The sequence below is a fragment of the Coffea eugenioides genome, chromosome 1 (genome assembly GCF_003713205.1).
Source record: "Coffea eugenioides isolate CCC68of chromosome 1, Ceug_1.0, whole genome shotgun sequence".
Lineage (NCBI taxonomy): Eukaryota > Viridiplantae > Streptophyta > Magnoliopsida > Gentianales > Rubiaceae > Coffea > Coffea eugenioides.
Window position 1 is genome coordinate 3,158,334 of NC_040035.1, and position 27,228 is coordinate 3,185,561.

At 42.3% G+C, this 27,228-nt stretch overlaps 2 protein-coding genes and 1 pseudogene across 2 annotated transcripts; 2 read left to right on the forward strand and 1 right to left on the reverse strand.

Moving 5' to 3' along the window:
• The first annotated feature begins 2,298 nt into the window (after positions 1-2,298).
• Positions 2,299-19,118, forward strand: LOC113765523 (annotated as a pseudogene).
• A 2,140-nt stretch (positions 19,119-21,258) lies between these two features.
• Positions 21,259-22,789, forward strand: LOC113752161 (UDP-glycosyltransferase 74G1-like). The gene is made up of 2 exons (XM_027296295.1): positions 21,259-21,896; positions 22,073-22,789. Exons 1-2 carry the CDS (start codon positions 21,264-21,266, stop codon positions 22,787-22,789), a joined length of 1,350 nt encoding a protein of 449 aa, XP_027152096.1. The 5' UTR covers positions 21,259-21,263.
• A 2,067-nt stretch (positions 22,790-24,856) lies between these two features.
• LOC113765533 (F-box/LRR-repeat protein At4g14103-like) lies at positions 24,857-25,538 on the reverse strand. The gene is made up of 2 exons (XM_027309753.1): positions 25,313-25,538; positions 24,857-25,197 (listed from the first exon to the last, which is right to left on the reverse strand). The coding sequence occupies exons 1-2, from the start codon at positions 25,536-25,538 to the stop codon at positions 24,857-24,859; spliced, it is 567 nt and encodes a 188-aa protein (XP_027165554.1).
• Between the last annotated feature and the right edge of the window lie 1,690 nt (positions 25,539-27,228).

Here is a 27,228-nt window from a genome sequence, read left to right on the forward strand (position 1 = left end):
GGAGAATATGGAGACTTCTAAGGGCTTCAATCCTTAGGCCTTGGATTGGTGGGGACCACAAAGCTATAAGTCATTTGGGCTCTTAAAAGAAAGGAACGTAGAGAGACTTGGAAGAAGAAGTAATTTTGGAGACTTTGTCCACATGTGTGGGGACCACCGGAGAGAGTTTTGAGTCATCTTACTTTTGGCTTTTTAAGGAGAGGACGTACGGAAGCAAAAGGGGGGGACCTCTAGTTTAGCTTTTTAGTTAAGTTCTAGTTTCCTTTCTCTGGACTGGCCTCTGACACACGCCAGGTGTTCGACAATATTCCCCAACGGGAAAAACATCTTTTATTCCTTGCTTTCTAGTAAAAACGCAATGCCTTTGCAATCCAGTACTTTTGGCTGCAATTCAACTATGAGGAGTGGCTAATTTCTTCATCTAGTCAGAGGTTAAATCGAAGCTTTGGTTCGACAAAACTGTGAGATCGAATTGATTTCCCTACGTTCTTTAATTTGCAAGTATTTATATATTTCCTGTTCACTTATGCATATGATTATTTCTTGCAATTAAATACTTGATCACTGTTTAATTGTGTGAGTAATTAACAGCCATCTAAGAGTGCTCAATCCGTAATTGTTGGGTAATTTTAGTGCATGTGGCAAGTGATATGATTCAATTGTAGTAGAAACTTTTGAGTCGTTGTTGCGGAAATATATGATATAGCCTAAATAAACCGAGCGTGTGTGTTTGTTGGTTATAATTGGTGGCCAGTCTAATGATTAATGCTGTCAATAGGTTAAATCCTAAGAGCGTGTTTAGGACTGCTTAATTGGCTAGGGCAATAACTACAGAGCTTGTTGTGGTTATCGAATCAGGAAGGTTAGGCAGGTTGTCAGAGCTTGTTGACAACCATAACCAGTTTATTTGTAAATGAAAGATTTTATCTCTGCATCTGTGATCAGTGATTCGAACCATAAGTGGAGATTATACCTTTGACTAGAGATTTTCCTTCCGTCAATTTACTTTATATTTTTAATTTGAGCAATTAAATTAGACAGTTCCATATCAACTCCCCCCATTTTTATTTAATGTTACATTCATTCAAAATAAATTCTCAAGTCCCTGTGGATTCGACCCTGCTCGCTGCTATATTCGAATTTTGTCTTTCACGTAATTAATATACTTTGGTATATCGGATCAAGCAAACTCTGGCACCAGGGTGAAGCTAGTAACCCATTGCACAGCCTAAGTCCCTGCTCCAGTACCATAGTGGACTTAATTCGTGACTTAAGAATAGGAATTTTATTTTTGCTGGTTTGACACCCAACACGTTTACAGTAAACGGGCAATAATTGTTACCTGTGGACATCTGGTACACTGGCCGCATTTACATTGACGTAAGTGTTTGCCGTCAGCTAAAAAGTCAAAAGATATGATCAATTTTGACAGATGGTCCCCCCTCTCTCTTCCCTCCGCGTACTTTTCAAGTATTTGGAAGTCTAATGTAAAACCTACATGTGTTTTGCATGTTTGGTCCTTTAATTTGTTGTTGAATGAGAATTGGCAAGAGAAACAGAAAAAAGAGCATTTAACGAACCCTTCATTGCTCATTTATTGTCTCATTTGTCTCTGTCACTTGAGGTAAGCCACGTTTGGTTTGTAAACTTCCCAAAGGAGATTATGTACGCCTGCAAATGCAGATTTACTTTAATGAAGTTTCGTTTTTCAAAAAAAAAAAAAAAAAAGAACCCTTCATTGCAGCCGTGTAAAGCAAGTAGAAAGACCATTTCAAGTGAAATAAGTAACATGCTTTTGCATTTATCAAGCTGTAGACTTGATTTTGTAAGGGTTTGTAAATGGACTTGAGTGTGTACATTCATTTAGTATTTTTTTTTTGTTTAACGCACTATCAAGTTTTCAATTACTATTGTTAGAAAAATTCAAATTTTTGTAATTTTGTTTGAGTATGCATTTAACCTGTTTTAATGAGTTAAAATTTTTTAATACTCGCTGACATTCACTAACATATTGATTAATCCAAAATTGAGTACTTTGGAACCCCTTTTGAAGGGTGGCTCGAACGCTATTTTCTCCGTCCATAAGATTTGGAATCCGAAATCTATTGCGGGGTATCAAACTCCTTGTCGCTTTGACCCAACAATCGTTTGTGGAGCAGAGGGGAGCAAGTGTGATTCAATCATATCATTGCACTCTAGCTACAGACTATTCCCATATCCGTTTAGCCACATTGGTGAAACAATTCTTATATTTACTCGTAGAAAGCAACAAGCACCCTGGTCCCGTGGCTAGTGCAAATGGAAACTCGCAAAGCTCATTGCTTGATATTTCCATGTGCCGTGCAAGGACATATAAACCCGATGCTCCAGTTTGCTAAGCGTTTGCAACATCAAGGCACCAAAATCACACTTGCTACAACTAAATTCCTGTTCAAAACCTTGCAAGAAGTCTCGGGTTCAATCGCAGTGGAGACCATCTCTGATGGATATGATGAAGGAGCAAATGAAGTGCCCCTTGATACATATAATGCTGTGTTTCAAAAGGTTGGCTCAGAAACTCTTAACTGAGCTAATCATGAAGCTTAAAGATCTGGGCCGTCCTGTTGATTGTATTGTGTATGATGCAGTCATTCCCTGGGCTCTGGGTGTGGCCAAAAGTCTTGGCTTACGTGCAGCTGCGTCCTTCACTCAATCTTGTGCTGTCAACAAGATCTACTACCATGTCTACACAGGACTTTTGAAACTCTCTCTGGAGGAGTCTAAAGTGGAAATTCCTGGCTTACCACCACTTTTAGCTTCAGATCTGCCTTCTTTTGTTTCTACTTACGGTTCATATCCGCCAATTTTTCAGCTGGTTACACATGACCAAATGAAGAACATTCATGAAGTTGACTGGATCTTCTGCAACACATTTTACAAGTTGGAGGAAGATGTAAAAGAACATCTGGATTTATTTCAATATTACCTGTACATTACTGCTGCCTAATGGCAAACCTTATTCCTTAATGACCCTGCGAAGCTGGGCTTCCAATAAATATGGATGTGCCTACGTTCTCGTCGGATGGCCCTTGTAACCACATTTTGACTCCCTTAACATTGGGCCATATTACTTCTATGAGTATCATACGATTACAAGGAAACTATACTAGTACACGAATCGCATGGCTTCAGTGACATCCACTGCTGAAGACAAAAGATAGTAGCATTACCTCATATTTCTTTTCACTTTTTTTTTATTTTCAGTTCGTGAGGAATGCATATGAACTAAAAACTAGGGACGAGAGGCAGGAACGGTTGCAATCATTCCTGATGGTTCATTGCTAAGATTTGGTAAAAAAAAAATGTAAGGTGAGGATGGTTGTTCCGGCTCTGATAATCCGGGGCCTCACCATGTGGTACTTTTGGAAGTGTCACCTCGGGTATCTTCTTGACGAAGTGACTTTGACCCGGTTACCACCTCGGCTAGGGTCTTCTGAAGTGACTTTGACCCGGTTACCACCTCAGATAGGGTCTTCTGTCTTAGAGCCGAAGTGACGTCTAAAGACCTGACCACCGGAGAGGTGGGATATGACCTCTGACACCTCTGACACCTGACAAAGCTGCTCTGACACATGCGCCGCCTGACTCTGACAACTGTTCCGGCGCGCCTTTTCGCAAGAGCCCATCAAATCAACTTGATGCACTGCCCATGTCAAATCTTTAGGGACCCGTGCCAGCAGTCCCTCTTTCCTGTCCATCCTCTATAAATACTCAACACTTCTACTGAGAAAGGGGATGGCCAATTTTCTGATAAAGCAACAAACGCTGATTCTCTCAATTATTATATTATGTCCCTAATCCCGAACTAACTTAAGATTCGGAGTTACACCGGGAGATTCAGCCCATCTTGTAACCTAAGCAAGTGACCTTGCCGCTGTAACCCTTTTAGCCGGGACACTTCCCACACTTGGTTCACTCCAGCCGGTCAGAAATCACCTCTTCAATTGGCGCCGTCTGTGGGAACGCGAAGACATCAGATGATGAAGCCTACGCGTTCTAGGAGCAAGAAAGCTCTCACTATTGGGGTTGAGCAAAGTAATGCGGCTCAGCAGGAAGATATTTCCGAAGGGCAGGAGTCCCCAAGGACTCAGCCCGCAAACGAAGAAGCCATAACCCGTATGACCAAGTTTGTGACTGAGAACCCTAACATTTTCGAGAAGTTAGGGAGGTATCTGAAGAAACAAGGCAAGCAAAAGGCCGAGTCCTCAAAAAGGAAGTCAGATGGATCTCCTGAAGGTTCATCTGAAGAAGAATCTGATAGGAGGCGCCTAAGTCGGAGTGCTTCGAAGCGGGCATTCTCCAAAACCACTTCTAAGGTAGCCTCCTTGACCAAGGCATTTTCAAGAGAGCTCTTAGGACGACGGCCCGAGGAGGAGTCTCGACCCATGGGGAGAGCTGGGGTGGATTACATGAGGGCTCCACCCTTTACGGATGACATCAACGAGGAAAGGCTTCCTCCCAACTTCAAGCTCCCATCGATACAATCTTATGACGGTCGAGGTGATCCTGAGGACCACATCCATGCTTTCATCTCGGCCTTCCGCCTATATTGCATCCCTGACCCCGTCATATGCCGGGCTTTCCCAGTATTCCTCCAGGAGACAGCTTGAAAATAGTTTTGGGGTTTAGAACCTAGGAGCATTTCAACCCTGGGGGAATTAGTGGAGAGATTTCTCCACCGGTTTGTCTCTTCCCGGCCTACGACCAGGACCTCGGCTTATCTGTTGAATATGCAGCAGAACTCGGGAGAGTTACTTCGGTCGTATGTCCAGAGGTTCCACGAAAAAAGCGTGCAGATACCTAATCCCAATGAACAGGTTACAATCGCTGCTTTTACCCACGGGCTCGTTGCCGGGGTATTCAACACGGGGATCCACAAGAAGTATCCTCGCACCCTCCAGGAACTATAGATGAAGGTCGAGAAGGGCATACAGACCAAAAACCTCAACCGTATGAAGAAAGAGGTCCAAGCCGCCCGTTCAAGGATTGATCCACGAAGGGGAAAGGACGCTGGCCGAACTAAAGTCGGCACAAGAAGCGGCTTCCAAAATCCTAACCGAGATCGCCGCAGTGTGTTTGACAGGATATCTAAGGAAAAATCATCCATCCCCGAGTCCGAGTTAACCCCTTTGAATACCACCAGATCCCGAGTATTGTCCGTGATGGAACAAAATAATCTCGAAAGGGCACCTCCGAAGATGTACAGTAGCAGAGACGAGAGGAACTCGAACCTCTACTGCCTGTATTACCAGGACATCGGGCATGAGATCGAAGACTGCAACGACCTCAAATGGGAGATTGAGAATCTCATCAGACAGGGGCACTTAAAGCAGTTCATCCGCCGGGGTGGAGGTCATCAACGTAATGAACCTCGACGTGACAGCCGGGGTGACCAACGCCTAGACGAAAGGCGGACATCGAGAAGCAGCTGCAGGCCCCCAGAGGATCCTAGGGAGACAAAAAGGCTTCCCCGAGACGGATCTTCAGGTCATGGGTTAGGGTATGGACCTAACATAGTTGGGGTCATCAACACCATCGCCGGAGGTCCGACGGGAGAAGATAGCCAGAATTCCCGAATGAGGACCTACAGGCAAGCTAATCTTGATCAGGCCGAATCAAGCTCCCGTCTGTCCGAAGTGATTTCTTACGGACCCAGCGATCCTGTTCCAGCTGCCTCGAGCAGTCATGAAACCTTGGTGATTGAAGTACTCACCAACAATTACATTGTTAAGAAGGTCTACGTTGATCCAAGGAGTTCGGTGGACGTCATGTACCTCCGGACATTTGAAAGCCTTAAGTTGAACAGGGAACACATGACCCCGGTGAGAACTCCCTTGGTAGGGTTCGGGGGACACATCGTGCATCCCGAAGGGATGGTTATTCTGACGGTGACTGTAGGGCATCACCCTCGTAGCTGAACCATCCCTGTCAACTTCGTGGTGGTTAAGGCCGACTCTCCGTACAACTTGCTCCTGGGTTGACCCACGCTTAATGCTTTGCGAGCAGTGTACTCCACGTACCATCTGAGTTTTAAGTTTTCTACCCACGCGGGTGTTGCCGAGGTAAGCAGCGATGTCTGCGCTGCCAGAGAGTGCTACGTCGCCACTTTGCAGGCAGCCTCCACATCGGCCTCCGGTACGAGATCCGAGAAGAGGTCCAACATCCTCTCAATTGATTGAATCGGTCCTCAACAAATTGAGAAGCCCCAGAGGCTGGAGATCGGAGATGAGGTGGAGGAGATCTCCTTGGACCCCACTAATCTGGATCAAACGATCCGTGTCGGCATCTGTTTGCCTGACCCAATTAAGGAATGTATGGTGAATCTGCTCAGAGAGTACCGAGACGTCTTCGCTTGGGCCGCAGATGAAGTCCAAGAAGTCCCGCATCACCTCATGGTACACGAGTTGAACGTTGACCCCCAGGCACGCCCGGCCAAACAAAAAAGGAGGCACCTCGGCCCTGAGCGCAGCCGAGCTGTAGGTGAAGAAGTGGACAAACTCCTACCCGCAAAGATAATTCGGGAGGTTCAATATTTGACCTGGTTGTCCAACCCGGTCACGGTCAAGAATGACGGGGGGTTTGGAGAATGTGCGTCGACTTCACCGACTCCAACAAAGCTTGCCCCAAAGACTGCTACCCATTGCCTAAGGTCGACACCTTGGTGGACTCAGCAATGGGTTATGAGATCCTCTGTTTTCTTGATGCCTTTAAGGGGTATCACCAGATCGGGATGAGTCAAGAAGACCAGGAGAAGACGGCCTTCTATACAGACCAAGGCGTATATTGCTACACCACAATGCCTTTCGGACTAAAGAATGTCGGGGCCACATATCAGCGCCTGGTCAACCAAGCTTTCAAATCCCAGATCGACCGAAATGTCGAGACCTACGTGGATGACATCCTTCTCAAGAGTTGGACGACCTCCACTTTTCTTTTTGACCTGAAAGAGGTCCTTGAGGTCCTCCAGAAGACGCGAATGATGTTAAATCCTAAGAAATGTGTTTTTGGGGTCACCTCGAAAATTTTTTTGGGTTACCTCGTCTCGAGGCAAGGCATAGAAGCGAATCCAAATAAAGTGAGAGCGATCCAGAAAATGTCTCCACCTCGGTCTATTCGTGAGGTGCAGAGGCTCACAGAACGGTTGGCGGCCCTGAACCGGTTCTTGTCACAATCAGCTTATAAGGCGTTGCCTTTTTTCAAGGTTCTAAAGAAGGCCGACAACTTCTCCTGGACAGAAGAATGTCAACAGGCCTTTGAGCAATTGAAGGAGTACCTTCACCGCTTCCCACCTCCCAGCACTCACCTCGCCTCGGCCAGGGGACAAGTTGTTTTTGTACCTGTCTGCCGCGGTCGAAACTGTAAGCGCAGTGCTGATCAGGAAGGAGGATGTACAGATGCCAGTCTATTATGTCAGCCGAGTCCTCCGGGATCCGGAGACCAGTATACACAGGCGGAGAAGTTCGTGCTGGCCTTAATCCACGCAACTCGCAGGCTTAAACCCTACTTTTTAGCTCACCATATTTGCCTAAGAACTGACCAGCCCCTCAGACAAATTTTGTCACGCCCGGAGGCTTCCGGACGTCTTACTAAATGGGCCATCGAACTAGGGGAGTACGACCTGTCTTACGAACCTCGAACGGCCATCAAAGCTCAAGCCCTCGCGGACTTCCTGGCTGAATTCACCTTTGATGAAGTGATTGAGTCCACCCCGGCCACCACTGAGTCTCAGCGGTGGATTCTGCATGTGGACGGCTCTTCCAACAGTGAGGGTAGTGGGGCAGGTTTGCTCCTCGAAGACCCCCAGGGAGAGGTGTGCTCATATGCCTTAAGGTTTGACTTTGCCACCTCAAACAATGAGGTCGAATACGAGGCAGTCATTGTCGGACTCCAGCTAGCCCGCAAACTCGGCGCTGTGCACATCTTGGTCTACAGTGACTCCCAACTCGTCGTGTGCCAGATACTGGGTGAATATTAGGCCAGAGAAGAGGTCATGCATCGCTACCTCTCCAAGGTTCACCAATTGATCGCACATTTTGAGTTCTTTGAAATCCAAAAGATACCCCGGTCGCAGAACAAGCGGGGGAACGCCTTACCCCGGCTTGCCTCTACCTCATTTTCTGATTTGAATAAGACGATTCTTGTGGAAATTTTAGCCGAGTCGGGATATCTAGGAGAAGTCGTATATCCCGTTTATCCCGGAGACACCTGGATGGGTCCCTTGATTCGATTTCTCAGTCGGGGAGAGCTCCCTGATGACCGAGCTGAATCGAGAAAACTTCAGCGTAAAGCAGCTCGGTACGCCCTCCGACAAAATCTCTTGTACAAGAGATCCTACCTCTACCCGTGGCTGCGGTGTATCACACCAGAAGAAGGCGAAAGGATCCTCCAGGACATACATGATGGACTTTGCGGGGCTCACGTCGGCTACAGGATACTCGTCAAAAAGGCTTTGTTGCTTGGGTATTTCTGGCCCACCATGAGGGTAAATGCCCAAATCATGGTCCTTAGTTGTCTTTATTGCCAGCACCACGCCCCTGAGCACCACCAGCCAACTAACCTCATGATCCCCATCACCTCGCCGTGGCCGTTCGAATAATGGAGGACTGACATAATCGGTTCATTCTTTAGAGCCCCAGGGAATTATGCCTACGTAGTGGTGGCAGTAAATTACTTCACCAAATGGGTCGAGGCCGAGTTTCTGAGAACCATCACTGGGTCAGCAGTTCAAAAAATTTTCTGGAAGAGCGTAATTTGTCGTTTCGGCCTGCCCCGGATGGTCATCTCGGATAACGGCAGGCAGTTCGCTGATAATCCATTCAAAGCGTGGTGCGAAAATCTTGGGATCAAACATCATTTCACCTCAGTTAGACACCCCCAGGCCAATGGGCAGGCCAAAAACTTTAACCGCACTCTCCTCCATGGCCTCAAAACTAGGCTACATCGAGTCGGATCATCCTGGATGTAGGAACTCCTTAGCGTGTTGTGGTCTTACCGGACTACCCTGAGGTCATCCACCCAAGAGACCTCGTTCTCTTTAACGTATGGGTCCGAAACTGTCGTCCCAGCCGAGTTCATCACTCCGAACCCACGAATGGCAGCGTATGCCGCCGAAGTCAACGAAGAAGAACGACGAGTTGACCTCGACCTCGCCGAAGAGAAGCGTGACATGGCGGCGGCCAAAGTTGCTCTTTATAAAAATATCCTAACTGGTTACTATAACGCTCGGGTCAAACACTACGGTTCAGTCCGGGAGATCTTGTGCTCCGGAAGAATTCTGTCAGCCGAGCTGAACCTCAGGGGAAACTTAGCCCCAAGTGAGAGGGACCCTACCGTGTTGTCGAGTCCAGCCAAAACGGATATTGTAAACTATTTTATTGGGATGGTTCTCGGGTGCCTCGAACTTGGCATGCTGAGAACTTCAGATTGTATCACCCCTGAAGGGTATGTACTCTGTTAGTTAAACTCATATGTTATTTCTCCCTTAGTGTTATTTTATCCTACTCTAAGTGAAAAATAAGGGGACAAAGCAGCAGTAAAAAAGAAAAAAGGAAAATCAAGCTCAATTAAAAAGGCAAATCCAGTTGTATTGAGGCACAAAAAGTAGAAGACCGAGTTCCGGAATGCTCCTAAGCATCCACGACCTCGGCCCATAGGTACAAAAGGGAATGTCTCTAAGCATTCCCTGCCCCGGTGCTTTGTTCTCCCATGGTTCCTCCACCCACCTCGGTGTCTTGCTGCCTTTCAGCCTCTCCGCCGGTCTTGTCCCCTTCGAGGCCATCGCCATCTAAATCAAACTCTTGAATCCACTTGTTGAACTCCGTCCGGACCTCGGTTAGGTCTCTTCCGATCTGGATGCTTTCGGCCATGCGATCACACAGCTCTTTGGCATCCTCATTGTAGTTCGGCGCTTCCTGGAGAGACTCAAGCTGTTCAGAAGAGAGGAAGGGCGCCGCGTCATTGACCGCCGTGGTGTAACCAAACATGAAACTCGTAGCGTCAGTTCGCCGAGGTCGCGGGTGAAAGATTCCGACTTGCCGAAGGCTTCCAAGGCCGACACCTCGGCCATCTCTATTACTTTTTTGGACGATTGCTCTTTTTGGGCTTTTCTTTCTTTTTCTTCACCAAGGACCGTTATCAAGGAGTTCTTTGTTACTTCGGCCAGGTTTCTGGCCGCCTCAGCCTTGTCTCGCTCCAACTCGGTGGCTCTTAATCTTTCTTCTAGCTCAGCAATCTTCTTCTGAAGCTCGGAGGGCGGCTCATAAGTCTCCGTTATGTTCCCATAACGCTGAATCATCTCAGCAAAAAAGGCCGAGGTGGTGGCCAGGAGACAGAGGCACTTTGCATCAGCTCGCCAGGGGTGAGCTTCCTGGCATAGGTATTGTCCCGCGGCAGCTCTGAATGCACGAGGAGCTCCTGTGCAACCAGGGGATTTTTACAGCGGTCGTTGACGTTGATGTTCCACTCCGAGCACCACTGTGCTCCGGAGTGCCTCTTGTCCTCCCTGGCTTCTTAAGCAGGCACGTGGTGGAGATTGAACAACGAGGACCTCGTGACGGGGTGATCTGGAAAAGGTGTTACACCCCGACCTCGGGGTGGAGAGGCTATTGTTACTCCCCGAATGGGGACCCCCACCGGAATGGCTGAGGCTTGGGAGCCCCCTGGAGTGGCCGAAGTGCGTGAGCCTTCCCCCACGACCACTACGGGAGGTGCGCGGATCGCCGTTGTTGCGGCAGTCTTCTTAGCAGGCCTGGCGGAAGGCTCGGCGGTGTCCTTGCATTTCTTTGGTCTTTTGGCCACCTCGGGTGCCGTTCCGGAGGTTATCAAGTCAGAAACTCTCGTCACTGCAAAGTACGAAAGGAGAGTTAGTTAGAATCAAGAAAAAACAAACAAAGTAGGGAATGGAAAAGTACAAGGTTTCTGAAACCTAGAGGAGAAGAAGACGGGGTGATCCGAGCTGATCAAAGCTCGGTTGAGTCCGCCGTCAACAAGAACTGCCTCGGGAAAATCCCAACAGTTAATCTTGAGTCCCGACCCCGTCAGTTTCTTGAAGTTGCCCTCCTCCAATTTACCCGGAGAGGTCTCTTTGACCGGGGTGGGAGGCCTCCACCAGAACCCTCTAGGGAAATCCTCAACTGGAACGAAGATGAAGTTTCCCTTCTACTCCTTTATCGAAGTGGGGGCATCCACCACCAATTTCGAGATTTTGTTGCCGAAGTAAAACCAACACTTTTCACTTTCGCTGTTTTTGAGTGAGTAGCACCGGCGGAAAAGGTTGACAGTGGGGTCTATTTCTTGATGTCGGCAGAACAGTTGGAAGCCGACGAGAACGCGAATGGCGTTGGGGGTGAGTTGAGTGATTCTCACCCCCCAATACCTCAAGTAGTCTCGGAGAAACCTTGTGGTGGGCATTCTGAACCCGGCCTCCAGTTGATCAACATAAATAGCCACTCTACCCCTTGGTGGTAGTGCGGCTGACTGATCTGGCCGAGGCGGATAGAGGCTGTAATTCCTCCTCCAGGGATATCGGCGAACCACCTCGGCTACCAGAGTTCGATTCATGATGCTGCAAAATGTAGGCATTTGGCTGTAGTTGAGTGCTGATAGATCCGGAGGGGTGGTTGGCTCTTGCACACCCTCATCCCTGGGAACCTCGTCGCCGAGGTCGTCATTATAAAGGACCTCAACTTCAACCTCTATCTCTTCTTCCTGCTCTTGGAATGACCCGGTCTGGTGGGACGTTCCGGCACCCTCTTCTCTCGATTCGGAGGCAGTCCTCTTCTCAGAGGGGTCGGGCCTCTCTGCCTCTGTGAAGTCGGGCCTCACTGTCTCTTTGTGGGTATGAGCTGTCCTAGCCATTATTAAAGAGAGAAAGAAATGGACTTACTCAGAAGATGCGGTTTAAGAGATTGCCGAAGTGAAAAGACAGAGAAGCGAAACTCTGGGGTGATTTTAGGTTTTTGGTAAAAAGTGAAATGGTAAAGAAGGATTCCTATTTATAGGCTAACGGGGAAAAGATGAAGAGGCGGTACCTTTGGGATTCTCGAGGGAGCGTTCTCTCTCCTCATTAATGAGAAGACAGTTTGCCTGCCTGCTAATGTCGCGCCTATTCATGAACCTGCCATTAAAGCTGACAGCCGTCCTTTCACTTCTCTTCCAGTCCCATCCACGCGGTCATGACGTGTTCTGGTGTTCCGTGTCCTATACACTTGTCAGCCTCGGGAAGCAATGATCTCGGGAGGCAACGATCTCGCCATTCCCGAGGCTTGGGGGGCTTAGTGAGGATGGTTGTTCCGACTTTGATAATCCGGGGCCTCACCATGTGGTACTTCTGGAAGTGTCACCTCGGGTATCTTCTTAACGAAGTGACTTTGACCCGGTTACCACCTCGGCTAGGGTCTTCTGTCTTAGAGTCGAAGTGACGTCTAAAGACCTGACCACCGGAGAGGTGGGATATGACCTCTGACACCTTAGACACCTGACAAAGCTGCTCTGACACATGCGTCGCCTGACTCTGACAACTGTTTCGACGCGCCTTTTCGCAGGAGCCCATCAAATCAACTTGATGCACTGCCCATGTCAAATCTTTAGGGACCCGTGCCAGCAGTTCCTCTTTCCTGTTCATCCTCTATAAATACTCAACACTTCTATTGAGAAGGGGGATGACCAATTTTCTGGTAAAGCAACAAACGCTGATTCTCTAAATTATTATATTACGTCCCTAATCCCGAACTAACTTAAGTTTCGGAGTTACACCGGGGGATTCAACCCCTCTTGTAACCTAAGCAGGTGACCTTGCCGTTGTGACCTTTCTAGCCGGGACACTTCCCACTTTTGGTTCACTCCAGCCGGTCAGAAATCACCTCTTCATAAGGTTTAGATTTTATTTTATACATCGTTTTTCACATTATGTGTGAGATTCATAAAAATTTGTTCTATAATTATACGTTATTGAAAGTGAGTTACATTGTATGTATATAAAGTTACATTTTATGCATTTTGCACAAAATCGCTCCGAATAGGACTCTTGTCCAAAAACTAGATGCTTGACCAATTTGTTGCATATATTGCTTAGGTGATTGACTGGACATCTAAGATCCTACCAGTAAAGACGATTGGACCAACCATTCCATCTATGTACCTTGACAAGCACCTTCAAGATGACAAGCAGTATGGTCTCAGCCTTTTAAGCCAATGACTAATGCTTGCATGTCCTGGCTAAATGAAAGATCAACCAGTTCAGTTGTTTATGTATCATTTGGAAGTTTGGCAGAACTTGATGCTGAGCAGATGGAAGAAGTAGCACAGGGTTTGAGAACAAGCAACTACTATTTTCTATGGGTGGTTTGTGACGGCCCCACCTCCCCCTGGGCGTACCCTAAGATTTAGCAAACCGCCTGCCCAACTCTCGCCAGGACTCACTCACTCGCATCAATTAAAATAAGGTGCAACCTCAATAATAAACAAAATAACGGTACCCAAGTTTGGAACATACGAATACATTCATTTCTATCTCAACCATCCATACAGTCCCAAATACATCAAAAGATTTAAGTTCTCAGTACATTCAACCCTAATCGAGCGACTAGTGCGAGTACAGTTACAAAATTTAAAACAACTAGACTACGCGAGTCTGTACACGTCTCACGCCTCGCTCGTACCCCTGTAAGGAAAACAAATGGCGTGGAATGAGTTAAAAATCCAGTGAGGTTCCAAATAGCAAATTGACCATTATTTATAAGTACAAGTTTTCGATATAGCAAAGTAACGAGCATGAAGAGTTCATAAAAGTTAGTAATAACATTTCAAGTAGCAATCTCAAAATGAGCGAATGTAAAAGTTTTCAGAATAAATAATAATCCAATAAGCATTAATCATTCCAAAGTATAAGGATACGGAGGGCTGTCAGGAGCCACATTCCCATTGCATCACCAGGAGTTTGATCACGTAATAGTTGACACTCCGTCAACTTTCAAGTAAGTAACCAATTCAATAGAACACCACTTACACTACTCTCTGTCCACCATTCAAACCCCCTACTGGGGCCAAAATCCTCAATAAACACGACTGGTAATACTCGAGTATACCGATTAGTCGAGGAAAATAAATGGCGTGGAATGAGCTTAAAACCCAATGAGGTTCCAAATAGCAAATTGACCATTATTTATAAGTACAAGTTTTCGATATAGCAAAGTAACGAGCATGAAGAGTTCATAAAAGTGAGCAATAACACTTCAAGTAGCAATCTCAAAATGAGCGAGTGTAAAAGTTTTCAGAATAAACAATAATCCAATAAGCAATAATCATTCCAAAGTATAAGGATACGGAGGGCTCTCAGGAGCCACATTCCCATTGCATCACCAGGAGTTTGATCACGTAATAGTTGACACTCCGTCAACTTTCAAGTAAGTAACCAATCCAGTAGAACACCACTTACATTACTCTCCGTCCACCATTCAAACCCCCTACTGGGCCCAAAATCCTCAGTAAACACGGCTGATAATACTCGAGTATACCGATTAGTCGAGGAGATATCACTCCACTCGACAATCAAGAGACCTAGGGTTCGTTATCTAATCGACCAAACCTTTGCCGGCTCGACTCGAGTAACTTGCCGCAGGGTTTCTGGAATTCCAGGAAGTGCGCACATCATAAACAAGTATATCAAATCAATTTCAACAATAAACAAGTATATCAAATAAGGGCAAGTGCGATAAAGTACACTCTTACCCGATCAAACCAATCATATATCATTTAATCATATTGATGAAGTATTGGAAGCAAGTGTCCAGTTCAATCAGATATTTGGAAGCACTCACCAAAATGAAGTGCCCCTAGTAACCACGTCTGGGTTATACTCCGGGTTCGGAGTCCAAATCTGCGATAAAACTTTGTTTCAGAACTTTAAAAATCGACTAAGATTCGAAATTTAGACGTTTCGTTCAATAAGAATCAAGAAATGGAAATTCACTTGGAGAATATTCGTGAAACACTCGCTCGCTTTTCAAACTATATAACTTTATAACATTTATACTTGAAAATGCCATTTGAGTCGAAAGTATAAGGAAAACGTATTCCTAGTAGTCATAGTTGTATTTCTCAAGGGTACAAGTTCGGCCAAATCCTTACTTATATACCTCGGAAAAAGAAGACGCAAATATCCTACATAGTTCAAGTGGTAATCACTTTTAACCCTTACTCAAATTGTAAGTATATTTCTCTAGTTTTCGAGCGTAAATTTGGGCAGCATGCCCTTTGTGTTTACCTAATTTTTCAGCCATTTACGGCTTCATTATTTTCCTCAGCCAATCCCAAAGTCATACACAATATAAATTCATCACAATAGCCGTTCAATAGGTTCAAAGTAATACAAGTACAAAAATCAAGCTAATGACATGTGTGGAAATGAAGTTTAACAAAAGACAGATTTGACGTGTTTTTGCGGAATGGACACATCCGAGGTTACGCTTATCGGATTGAGGTACAATTTGTGCCGTTTCGAAGCTAAGACACAGGGCTACAATTTTGATAAAGACTACTCAGTCCAATTTCCAGTGTAACCCAGTCAAATTCCCAATTCACAGAACCAAATTCCAACTAATAGACCAGTTAACCGTACTACCTTTAAATGGCCATATCTCAAGCTACGAAAGTCCGTTTAAGACGTTCTTGGAGGCGTTGAAAAGTTAAGACAAAGTACTAAAACTTTCATGTTTTGAAAAATGGCTAAATCAGTACGGATCATAGTGAATAGACACGGTCAATTGGATGAACTGTCCAAAACGGATCACTGGATGCATCCTAGGGCAGTGAGGGTATTTTGCTCTTTTCACGGCTACGTTGCTCCGATTGGGCTGAAATTTTGTAGGCAATCATAAAATGTCATTCTCTACAACTTTCATGTTTGTGCTAAACCTAGTTCGGCCTCTAACATCATGAACTGGAACCGGACAGAACTGAACTACAATTTTCCAGAAATATGAAATTTTACGGTTTCAAAGGAAACTTTCTTCATTTCTTGCTTCAATCACCACCACAACCTCTTATATAAGCTTAGATACAACATATACTATCCATACAGCAAGTATAGGCAGCAAATCCTTCAAACCCTAACTCATGTAACTCAAGAAAACATACACTATATCCATCCAAATCATTATAATAGCTATCATCCACCACAAATTTAAGGTGCTATGCCAAGTTAAGCAAGATTAAGAGTAAGAAATGGGGAAATCAGCATTATTACCTTGCTAAAGTGACTACCAAGAGCAGCCCTAACTTTTCCTTCCAAAATTTCACCAACACCCCACTAGCTAAACACTCAAGGAAGGTTTTAATCGGTTTAGTTTCTTGTTTCCTCACTTGGATGGCTCAAACTCAAGATGAAATGGTGAAGCTCTCCCTTGGTTTTTCTCTCTCTCTCTCTCTCAGCCAAAGCAGCAGAAAAATGATGAAGAAATGAAGCTCCATGGTGATAAGAAGGCAAGACAAAAGGTTTGGCAAGAAACCATAGGTGAGTGACACTTGTCACCACCAAAGCCATCCAAAAATTCTTTTTTTTTTTCTTGTATTTTGGCCACAAATTTCGGTCACATGGCTGAAGATGAGGGGGGATATTTTGCAAAAATATCAAGGGTATGTGGTGGTAAGGAAGTGGTGGTCAAGTGGTGGGTTGAATCAGTAGTGATAGATACCCGTCGGTTCGAACCGTTTTTTCTTAAATCACGTATATTCATGGTTGTTAAAATCGCGATCCGGATCGTAGGATCGTACGATCCGGAAAGGCAAAATCGATCCGGATCGCACTCAAAATCGCAAATTCCTTGAATCTATATAGGATCGAGGTAGGATCGGTAGGATCGCGTAGAATCGTACGATCCTACGATCCTACTTCGATCCTACAATTTTTTGCTAATTTGTGGAATACAAGGTTCATTTTGCAAGTAAAAATCGACATTTGGGGTAGGCTTGTAAGTTCACACTCAATTGCAGGCCTTAGTTGCAATGTTTTAACAAATTTTGCCTCAAAGTCAAAAGATTCCGTCCAAAAGCTTCGGGCCTTCTTCATCTTCCCCTCAAGCAGAGCTTTGACGTTTCTCTTCTCCTCTCCGCTGCCCAAATCAAATCCCAAATTTTAACCATCAAACCACCTCAAGTTTCGGCTACAGCTCTTACCAAGAACCCACAAGACAAATCGCTGCGGCTTCTACCAGGAACCCACAAGCTACAGCCGACAGCTATTGCAGAAAAAGTTCATCTTCTGCATTGGGTGAAAAGCTGAGCAGCAAAATCATCATCTTCCTCTCTCATACTCATACTACTTTGTAAGCGTTTAAACATGAGTGCAATAGTGACTAATTAATGGCGTGTGAAATTAGGATGGAAATGTACAAATTTTACCTTTTCTCAAGCTTTTTTCGTTTACATTGTAGGAAATTATATGATACCAGGAATTCTATTCTGTTGGATGGTGCTCCTATTTTTTTTCTCAATAATTGAAATTTGTATTTGGCAACTTTAATTAGTGAAACCACAGGAAGTTTTAAATACTTGAATTAAATGATGAAATGAAATCTAATGCCAGAACTTTTTCTGCCCATTTAATATTTGAGCTTTATATATATATATATATATATATATATATTAAGTTTTTGTAATGAATGTTCAATATTTGATCGTTAACACATTCAATTCACACCTATTATGTATATGCACTTCTAACACGCATAACCTTTTTTTATATTCATATATATACCTTTTTTGATTAATATTACTTTTCTAAAAATTTCATTCTTCAACTACGTACATATTTTTCATTAATTCGAAATTGTAAACATATTATTGATCTTTTGTGATTGGCAATTGGCAATCAAAACATTCTTGAAATGTTGTCGGCTGTAACTTCTTCATCTTTTTATTACTTGTCAGATAGTAAGTAAAAAATGCTATATATTGATGAGTAACTTATTTATTTGATATCTTTTAGGATGTACAAAATGGTATATGAATTTCAATTTCATTAATTTAGTAAATTTAGGAGCTTTTGGTGGGATCTTACGATCCTACGATCCGATTCTGTGAAACTAAAATCGATCCTACGGGGAATCCCGATTTTACAAACCTTGCGTATACTAGGGTTTTTACCTTCTAATCACTAACTTATTATTATCACTTCAAATCATATAATATTTCCTCATCCAAAAGTCACTTGTACCTACCAAATTTGATCCTCACTCCGTACCGAAAAATCACCCTACGGAAAAACGTGAAAACCCTAACTTGCTCCAACTTGAAAACGAAAAGTGAAAACCTTTACTTTCATGTTCATTTGCACTTATTGTGGGGTGATTGGGTGGTAGGGCTATTATAAAATCATAATTTCCAATTAAAAGGGCATTTTTAAGAAAACGTGAGGGATTTTACAATTCTATAAATTGAATTTAGCGTTTCGGTTGAAATATGGGAAATTTGAGAAAACGGTCAGTCACAAATGAAACTAGGGTTTTGATTAGACTTTATTTCTAGAATTTAGGGTTTCTAGTTTGCAAAACAAAACAATAAAATAAAGAAACCGTAATATTCTCTTTGAGGCTAAACAACAATAGTATCCTAAAAGTTGGGGTATCACATGGTTAGAGAATCAGAATCAAATAAGCTGCCGAAAGATCTTGTTAAAGAAACACCTGATAGAGGATTAGTCATTTCATGGTGTCCTCAGCTTGAAGTTTTAGCCCACAAATCTATAGGGTGCTTTATCACTCATTGTGGATGGAATTCAACAGTGGAGGCCTTAAGTTTGGGAGTCCCAATGATAGGCATGCCACAATGGACCGATCATAGCACGAATGCCAAGTTTGTAACGGACATCTGGAAAACGGGAATCAAAGCTCAGCCAGATGAAAATGGAATCGTTAGAAGAGGTCATTCGTCAACGCATAAGCACAGTGATGGAGGGGGAGAAAGGACAAGACATTAGGAAAAATGCATATAAATGGAAGGATTTGGCCAGACAGGCTTTTGACGAGGGGGGAAGGTCAGATATAAACATTAAAGACTTTGTATCCAAATTGATTCAGTTTTAAAGAGATAATCAAAAAGTTATATCCGTCTTCTTCAAAAACAATCAAAAGGCAACCAGGTAACTGTCATATGAAAATTTGGGCTTTGCATAGTAGCATCCGTTACCCAAAAGGGCGCAAGATAACCCAAATTTTCATTTTGTAAAAAATGTCCCATTTAGATAGCATCCTGTTACTTAGTTTTCAACATCAAATGTGGGCTGGGCATAATAGCATCCGTTACAGAGTGTGCCGTCTAATTGAGAATACTCTCAATTATTGGTTTTCCTCCATTAAACTGCGAATTCTTTTGCAAATCAAAAAACGCATCAAGTGAATGCATCTTTTGAGGAAACAATGCATTCGATAGATTTTAAAAACAATGCATTCAAATGATTGGAAAAAAATTAGAAAAAATCGCCCTTTAGAAATAGGTTTGAAAAACGCCACTCTATAAGAATTTTTCTTTCTTAAAGTCTCACTTTTAGGCAATGTTCTGAAACTCGAACCGTTAATTGAACCGGCGAGGTGCTCGGATCGAGATTCAACCGGTCAGATCTATTCAACCTTGGTTCAACAAATTTTTAAAAAAATTATATATATATATATATATATACACACACACACTAAATAAGACATGCAATGAACTAATTTAAAACTTTATATGATGAAGAGCTTAATATTTTCAAAGAACTTAGATTTTCACAAATAAAAATTTTAAATTATAAGTTGCAACAAATAAATTTCATCTCAGTTTCAATTGTATCTATCAAAAAATAATCTTAAATCCAATTCAAAAATACCACAATTTTCTAAAATTATACAAAATTCACGCCCATGGAAATTAGACATTGCGAATTTAAATTTTTAATTCACATTTTTGGAATTTAGAGATTACAACTTAAAAAAAAGAAGTTTGGAGTTTAGAGGAAATTAAGAAAATAGAAAATAGAGTTGCAAACTTGATAAGAGGCAAAAAATGAGAAGAAATTGAGTGGACATGGCATTTAATAATTAGTCTTTAGGGTTAAGGAAAACCTATTATATATATATATATATATATATATTCAATTTAATATGCAAAAACAAAAAAATCGCCGGTTCAACGGTTCAATCCAGTTCTACAATTCAAGAATTGATTTTTAAGTCCAGTCAACCCGAGTAATGAACTAAACCAGAGTTATGACCGATTTGCGATCCGACTAGTCGAATCGGCCAGTCCGATCCAGTATTCAAAACAATGCTTTTAGGAAATTCATTCATGCAACGTGTGGTTTTTAAGGGTTAGTATGCAGCATCTTGCTACCAACAAATACAGAAGGACTTTGGCATAGCCAAATAGGGGCTAAATCTACATCCTTTTATCGTAGATCAACACTTTTTATTCCCACAACTCAATCAGTTGGTAGGAACGTAGTTGGATGACTTTGAGGTTCTTCATTTGATTTTCAAATCTTCTTATTTTTCCTTTCTCTCGTAAGAATTAGAGTCTCTTGAAAAAGAAAAATAAAAGGATAGTAATGTTGCAAACAAAATTTTATGACTTTAACATTGGAACTACGAAAAAAATGCGAATATATGACAGAAGGGCAAATTTAACTTTCCCCCCGAATTACATACAAAATATTGCAAGGTTAGGATTTTTCACCTTGAATTGGATTCTATAGAAAAAATCTACAATGGATTTGGGTGGACAAAACTATGCCATCCTTCCCTTTGTCCCATATCTATTGACAGTACCACCTACTGCGCTGCATTCGATTCTCCAATCATGTTTACTGTGTTCTGTTTGTAATTGTGTGTTTCATACTAAAATCTATGTCGATGACCTATGGATATGAACCTTGGAGTAAAAAATTCTCCTATCAACTGACAAATTTATTATTCAAGACTTGGATCCATTGGCTATTTGTTTATTGATATCTTGATCTTGGAATGTACAATGCAGATCACATTGTTCTTAGGCGGCCAACAAAGATTATCTCGGGCAAAAAGAAATACAAAATGGAGAATATAACTGGGCTTATACAACAAAAGATGCCATGTCCACCCAACCACATGTCTGTACACATTCTTCTGTCTACTCATACAAGCTATAAGTACTCTCTCCACGAACTCTTAATTCTTAAAGGTTGTGATACCTCAAAAAGAGTCCATACAGAGCAATTGATGGAAACTTACAGAGCTCATTGCTTGATTTTGCCATTTCCCATCCAGGGTCACATAAACCCAATGCTCCAATTTGCTACGCGTTTGCAACATCAAGGCACGAAAATTACACTTGTTACAACCAAATTCTTGTTTAAATCCTTGCAAGAAGCCTCAGGTTCTATCTCAGTGGAGGCCATCTCTGATGGATACGACGAAGGAGCAAATGGAGTTGCAGCGGGAATATACTTGGCTATGTTTAGAAAATGTGGCTCAGAAACTCTTACTGAGCTAATCTTGAAGCTTCATGATTTAGGTTGTCCTGTTGATTGTATTGTTTATGATGCATTCTTGCCTTGGTGTCTGGATGTGGCAAAGAGTCTTGGCTTACGTGGGGTTGTTTTCTTCACTCAATCTTGTGCTGTCAATAACATCTATTACCATGCTCACAAAGGGTGCTTGAAACTTCCTCTAGAGGAGACAGAAGTGGACATTCCTGGCTTGCCACCACTATTAGCTTCAGATCTGCCTTCTTTTATTTCTGATTATGCTTCATATCCAGCAATTTATCAGCTGGTTGTACATGACCAAATGGAAAACATCGAAGAAGCTGACTGGATTTTCTTCAACACATTTTACAAGTTGGAGGAAGAGGTAAAAATACTTGAATATTCTCAATTGTGGCCAAATAGATTATTGGCTAGCCAGTGGCAAAGCTAAGTCCTTAAATGACCATGCCAAGCCATGTGATTGTCAACTAATATTTCAAAACTAAAACTTGCTCTTTGTCTACTAATATGAATTTTATTGTTTATATGTATATTGCTTAGGTGAATGATTGGATGGCAAAAATCCTACCAGTTAAGACAATTGGACCAGCTATCCCATCCATGTACCTAGAGAAGAGCCTTGAAGATGACAAGCACTATGGTCTCAATCTTTTTAAGTCAATGACTAAAGCTTGCATGTCATGGCTGAATGAAAGGTCGGTCAGTTCAGTTGTTTATGTAGCATTTGGAAGTTTGGCAGAACTTAATGCTGAGCAGATGGAAGAATTAGCATGGGGTTTGAGAAAGAGCAATTACTATTTCCTATGGGTAGTTAGAGAATCAGAATCAAACAAGCTACCAAAAGATTTTCTCGAAGAATCATCTGATAAAGGATTAATAATCTCATGGTGTCCTCAGCTGGAAGTTTTAGCGCACGAATCTATGGGGTGTTTTATTACTCATTGTGGATGGAATTCAACACTGGAGGCTTTAAGTTTGGGTGTCCCTATCATAGCAATGCCACAATGGACAGATCAAAGCACAAACGCCAAGTTTGTAATGGACATCTGGAAAACGGGAATCAAAGCTCTTCCAGATGAAAATGGAATTGTTAGAAGAAATGTGATTAGTCAATGCATAAGCCTAGTAATGGACAAGAAGAAAGGACAAGAGAATAGTCAAAATGCAAAAAAGTGGAAGGATTTAGCAAGGCAGGCTTTTGATGAGGGGGGAAGTTCAGATGCAAACATTAAAGACTTTGTATCCAAACTGGTTTGAGTCTTGAAGAGTTGACAAAATAGATCCGTCTTCTTCATAATTAATGCAACCATCATCAGAAAATTAAGGAAAAATGAGGGAATTTGACCCTATACATTTGTCAGGAGGTTTCCACCAGCAACCGTTGTGATATCCGAAATGTGGCTACAGCAATGAGAATATAGCACATATTGTTCAGTAGTACATGAAAGTTGAACGCAATGTAAACAAAAGTGTTTGCTATCACCCCAGTTCTTTTATAGTACTGCAAATTATAATTGAGTTAATGTATCACCCCAGTTCTTTTATAGTTGAAATAAGACTATCAAGGAAAAGAATACAAAATAGAGCAAAAAGAGAACTGAGAACTGAGAATTGAATCTGTTGTCCGAGTGAAGAAAAGTACAGATAACATGGTATAAGTATTTTTTTTCCTTGTGATCTCTGCTAGGTGAGAAAAGGCTACCAACAAATGCAAAGCTTCAACTTCCAGTACCTCTAAATCGTTTCAGGAACAAAAATATCATGACATCCAAGTTCTCCCACTATTTTTTTTCTTTTTTGGGTATCCCGCAGGGAGCAGACCCCGCAGCAGACTAAATCCCCTGCCCCTGTAACTTGCTGGCAGCGAGGCTCGAACCAGAGACCAAGCCCTATCTTCAGCAACCCCTTGCCAACAAACCAAGCCCCGGGGGACAAGTTCTCCCACTATCCATTCCTCTGAGAATGAAAAAAGGATCATCTAAAGAATAAAATCAAGTGCAGATATAGTATGCCCTTCTCTATATTCTAATAGGTGTTCTGTTTTAACTAAAAAGATAGTTATGAAATCATGAAACATCATGACAATCCAGATAAGTTATCTCCCTATTCATTTTCATCCAAATCAAAAATAAATAAATAAATAAAGTATGATAGTCAGAAGGGTAGTGTTTCTCCTGTTTTCTTTAGTCCCTATAAAAGATTCTCTAATAGCATCCCACATATTAAATGAACTGGTATCAAGCTACTAGGCCTCTGCCTTTGGATCTATTTAGACTATCACAATTAGATCTATTTAAAGACTGATTTAAGGATTAATCAACTCTTCATCAAGAATAAAAAGTGAGTGCATGATCTTTAGGCAAAAGCATGCAAGTTTAATAAAACTAATCCAGACAAGCTCGTTAACTTTCCAAGAAATCACAACTTAAATTGGTCATTACTAAGCAAGGTTTCGTCAAAAATACACCCTTATCCTCCCAAAGAGAGTTATCTTCTTTAAGGATTTCCCATTCTGCAAAAAGTACTCCACTAGCTCGAGTTCATCTGCCTCCCTTTTGAATTTTCTGATTCCTATCTCCCTAAGATGCACAACTAAGTGTATTGGAAATGCCTTTCAAAAGCCGAATCCAAATGCCCTATCGGAACAAAGGTTCCCCAGGGACGCTGCACATAAGGAGAAGATCAGGGAATGCAGAACATTATGAATTGACTCTGCGACAATAACGTTGGTCCTAACTCGCTTTGTTATGGATTAGCACTTCATGATTAGGGGCTTTTTCAGGTAAGCTTGACGAGACTTGCTACACTGCCACATAAAGAGCATCGTTATAATTAGAAGCTCCACAATGGTTAAGTCGTTGAAAGTTGGCAATAAATTTCTAGAAAGACAGAGCCTTCATAACAATGAGGAGAAAATCTAGACAAGTCAATTTCATAAGATCTCTAAAATGAGGCGAAATGTATCAGAAGAAAGGAAAAGGAAAAACACACCTTCAGACTCAAGTGAGATATATTACGTGATTTCACATTTTGCAACTCACGAACAAACTCAAAAGCATGATGTCTACGGGAAAGCAAGTTGCTTCCATTTCTTCCACCATGAAGAAACTTAACTTCTACTGCAGCTCTAGCAAGAAACATGAGGTATTGCACGACCTTTACTTTGAACCCAAGGCCTCTGTAGTTGAAATATTTAAGAATGGGAGAATCCATAATCATCTCATGATCTCTATAAACTCTGTACTCAAAATATTCAAGATTGTTCGCTTTCACACCAATAGGGAACTTACCGCCCATACCAGAGAGTACAAGATTTTTTTCAACTTAAGACTCGAAATCACAAGAATTTTTGTCATTAATTCCATCACTGTTCTTAAAAGGTCGGAAGAATAAGTACAATTCTTCAAGCAAAGGACAACCCTGAATAAGTCTACGAACAGAAACTCCTACCAATCCGAAGGCTTGCAAGTGAAGCACTCTAAGCCTCAGCAAAGACACTGAATCCGGGACAATCATAACCACCTCCGCATTCAGTTTCAACGTAACAATTTTTTTGCATGTAAATACTCTAGGAAGAAATAGATAGAGTACATTCTGATCAATTGCCATCAAAATCTCAAGTTCTTGGACAACAAGTGAAATTGCAGCAAAAATTAACCATTCAACTGCCAAGCTTTCAATAAAGTGCAACAACCACAGCTAAATATTCTTACAGGAACCTGATTTTGCGATACGACAGTCTATTCCCTAAACTAATCAAACTTAAAAAGAGCCTTTTACTGTCATTCTGATCAGTTGCCTCAGTTAATTGGAGCGTACCAACATCAAGATCGACATCAGGAACTGAAATAAAAAGATTTCTCCGCCTTGTGGACAGAATGGAGGTGGCTGCAACATCTTTTGTTGCAAGGAATAACAAAATGTGACGCAGAATGTCATCTAAAAGGGCACTCAATCTATCACTACCAGTTGGGGTTTTAAGCAGGGCTTGAGAAGGCTGAAACATTTTTAACTTTATACACCAGCCAAACAATCAACCAACCTGGAATTTTGCCAATTTTCAATTCTGGGGCTAAAACAGAAAAGGGGTTTTGCTTAAACAGGAGATGACCATTAAACTCTTGGTTCTACAATAACAAGACATTCAAGAGTAACAGAAAATCCAAGAAAAGAACCTGAAATTTTTGAAAGTACTGCGTTTTAGACCATTGAAATCCCCAGCTGCAATTTGTAGTGAAGCCCAACTTTTGCATTATCAACAGCAATCTGCGGTTGGCTCTTCAGGAACTAATCTGAAGCCAAAAGTCAAGAAATGCTCCATGAAATACAAAGGGCTCCATCATTCTGGCAACTGGAAAGTTATACTTCATTGAAGAGAGTGGGCACAGGGAAGAGTATCAATATCTGGAGTGATAACTGGTTCCCAACAATGGGAGGCCAACTACTGTGAGACCAGTGAATTGTGAGAAGCAAAAAGTATGAGAGCTGATTACCAACTACAAATGGAATAGGAATGTAATCTTCAATGGGGAAGATGATGAGAACGTTCTGAAGATTCCAACTAGCCTGTCAGGAAGAGCAGACAAACACTACTGGGTGCACAGCAAGAAAGGAGAATTCACAGTGAAATCTTTTTACAGAGCCCTGATGATGAGGGAGGAGGAGAAGCAACAACAAGGAACAGGGAAAGAAGGAACAAGTGTTGATGACAACAACACACAGATTTGGAAGACAGTGGGGGTTAAATATAAAACATAAGATTAAGATCTTTGTCTAGAGGTTTATTACTAATACTGTGGCAGTAAGACTGTAACAGAGGTAATATTCAAGAGGACAAAGCAAGGAAATCCAATCTGTGCAAGTTGTGGAGAGCAGATAGAAAACTTAGAGCATGCACTTTTTTCACTGCTATCAGGCCAAGCAAACATGGAAAATAGCACCAATTCAATAGGATAGAGTTCAGAATCAAACTGTTTGCTTCAAGAAATGGTGGGCGTCTGTAGTACATGCAAGAAGTAGTAGGGATGGACAGAAACATCTGGCTCTGACGGCCAATAGTCTTTGGCAAATTTGGAAAGATAGGAATGATAAGGAATTCAATGGAAAGCAAAAAGAAGGGATCAAGACAATCCAGAAAGCTAGCTGCGAGTGGCTGGAGTATGAAGAGGCTATGAAAAGGGAGGAAAATAGAAGCACAACAGAAAATGGTGAAGCAGAAAGGAGGGATGAGGATGAAAGTAGTGAAGGGGATGGCATTAAGCTCCAAGTAGCTGCCAGAGGTAACAATGATGCAAACAAGCTGGGAATTGGGATTTTAGCAAAGAAGAATGGAAATCAAGTACTTGCAGAATGGGCACTGGTTGAGAGAAGCTCACATCAGAAAATGCAAGGTGAGGCCGAACCTGTAAGACTAGGTCTGATCAAGGCAAGAGAGCAACAGTGGTAAAGGATCAGAATTGTTACTGAAAGCAGGCAATTCACTTCTATGATCCGCGCAGGAACAGTTAAAGACATAAAAATGTCTACACTGGTGGAAGAGATGAATTTACTTGCTAACTTGTTTTAAATGTGCTCGTTTTCTGTAGGAAATTCTGATAATATGAATCTATGAATTAGTCTTAGCTCGTATGCTGTAGGCATATTTAGAGATGAGGAGAGAATTTTGCTTCCCCTCAAGTGTCCAGATACACTTTTGT

Bases quoted from the DNA above. Each gene is read 5' to 3' on its own strand.
- LOC113752161 (XM_027296295.1), top strand. From the start codon at position 21,264: ATGGAAACTTACAGAGCTCATTGCTTGATTTTGCCATTTCCCATCCAG. The intron at 21,897-22,072 runs GTAAAAATACTT...TATATTGCTTAG, and splicing joins TTTACAAGTTGGAGGAAGAG to GTGAATGATTGGATGGCAAA.
- LOC113765533 (XM_027309753.1), bottom strand. From the start codon at position 25,538: ATGTTTCAGCCTTCTCAAGCCCTGCTTAAAACCCCAACTGGTAGTGAT. The intron at 25,198-25,312 runs GTAAAAGGCTCT...AAAGCTTGGCAG, and splicing joins GGCAACTGATCAGAATGACA to TTGAATGGTTAATTTTTGCT.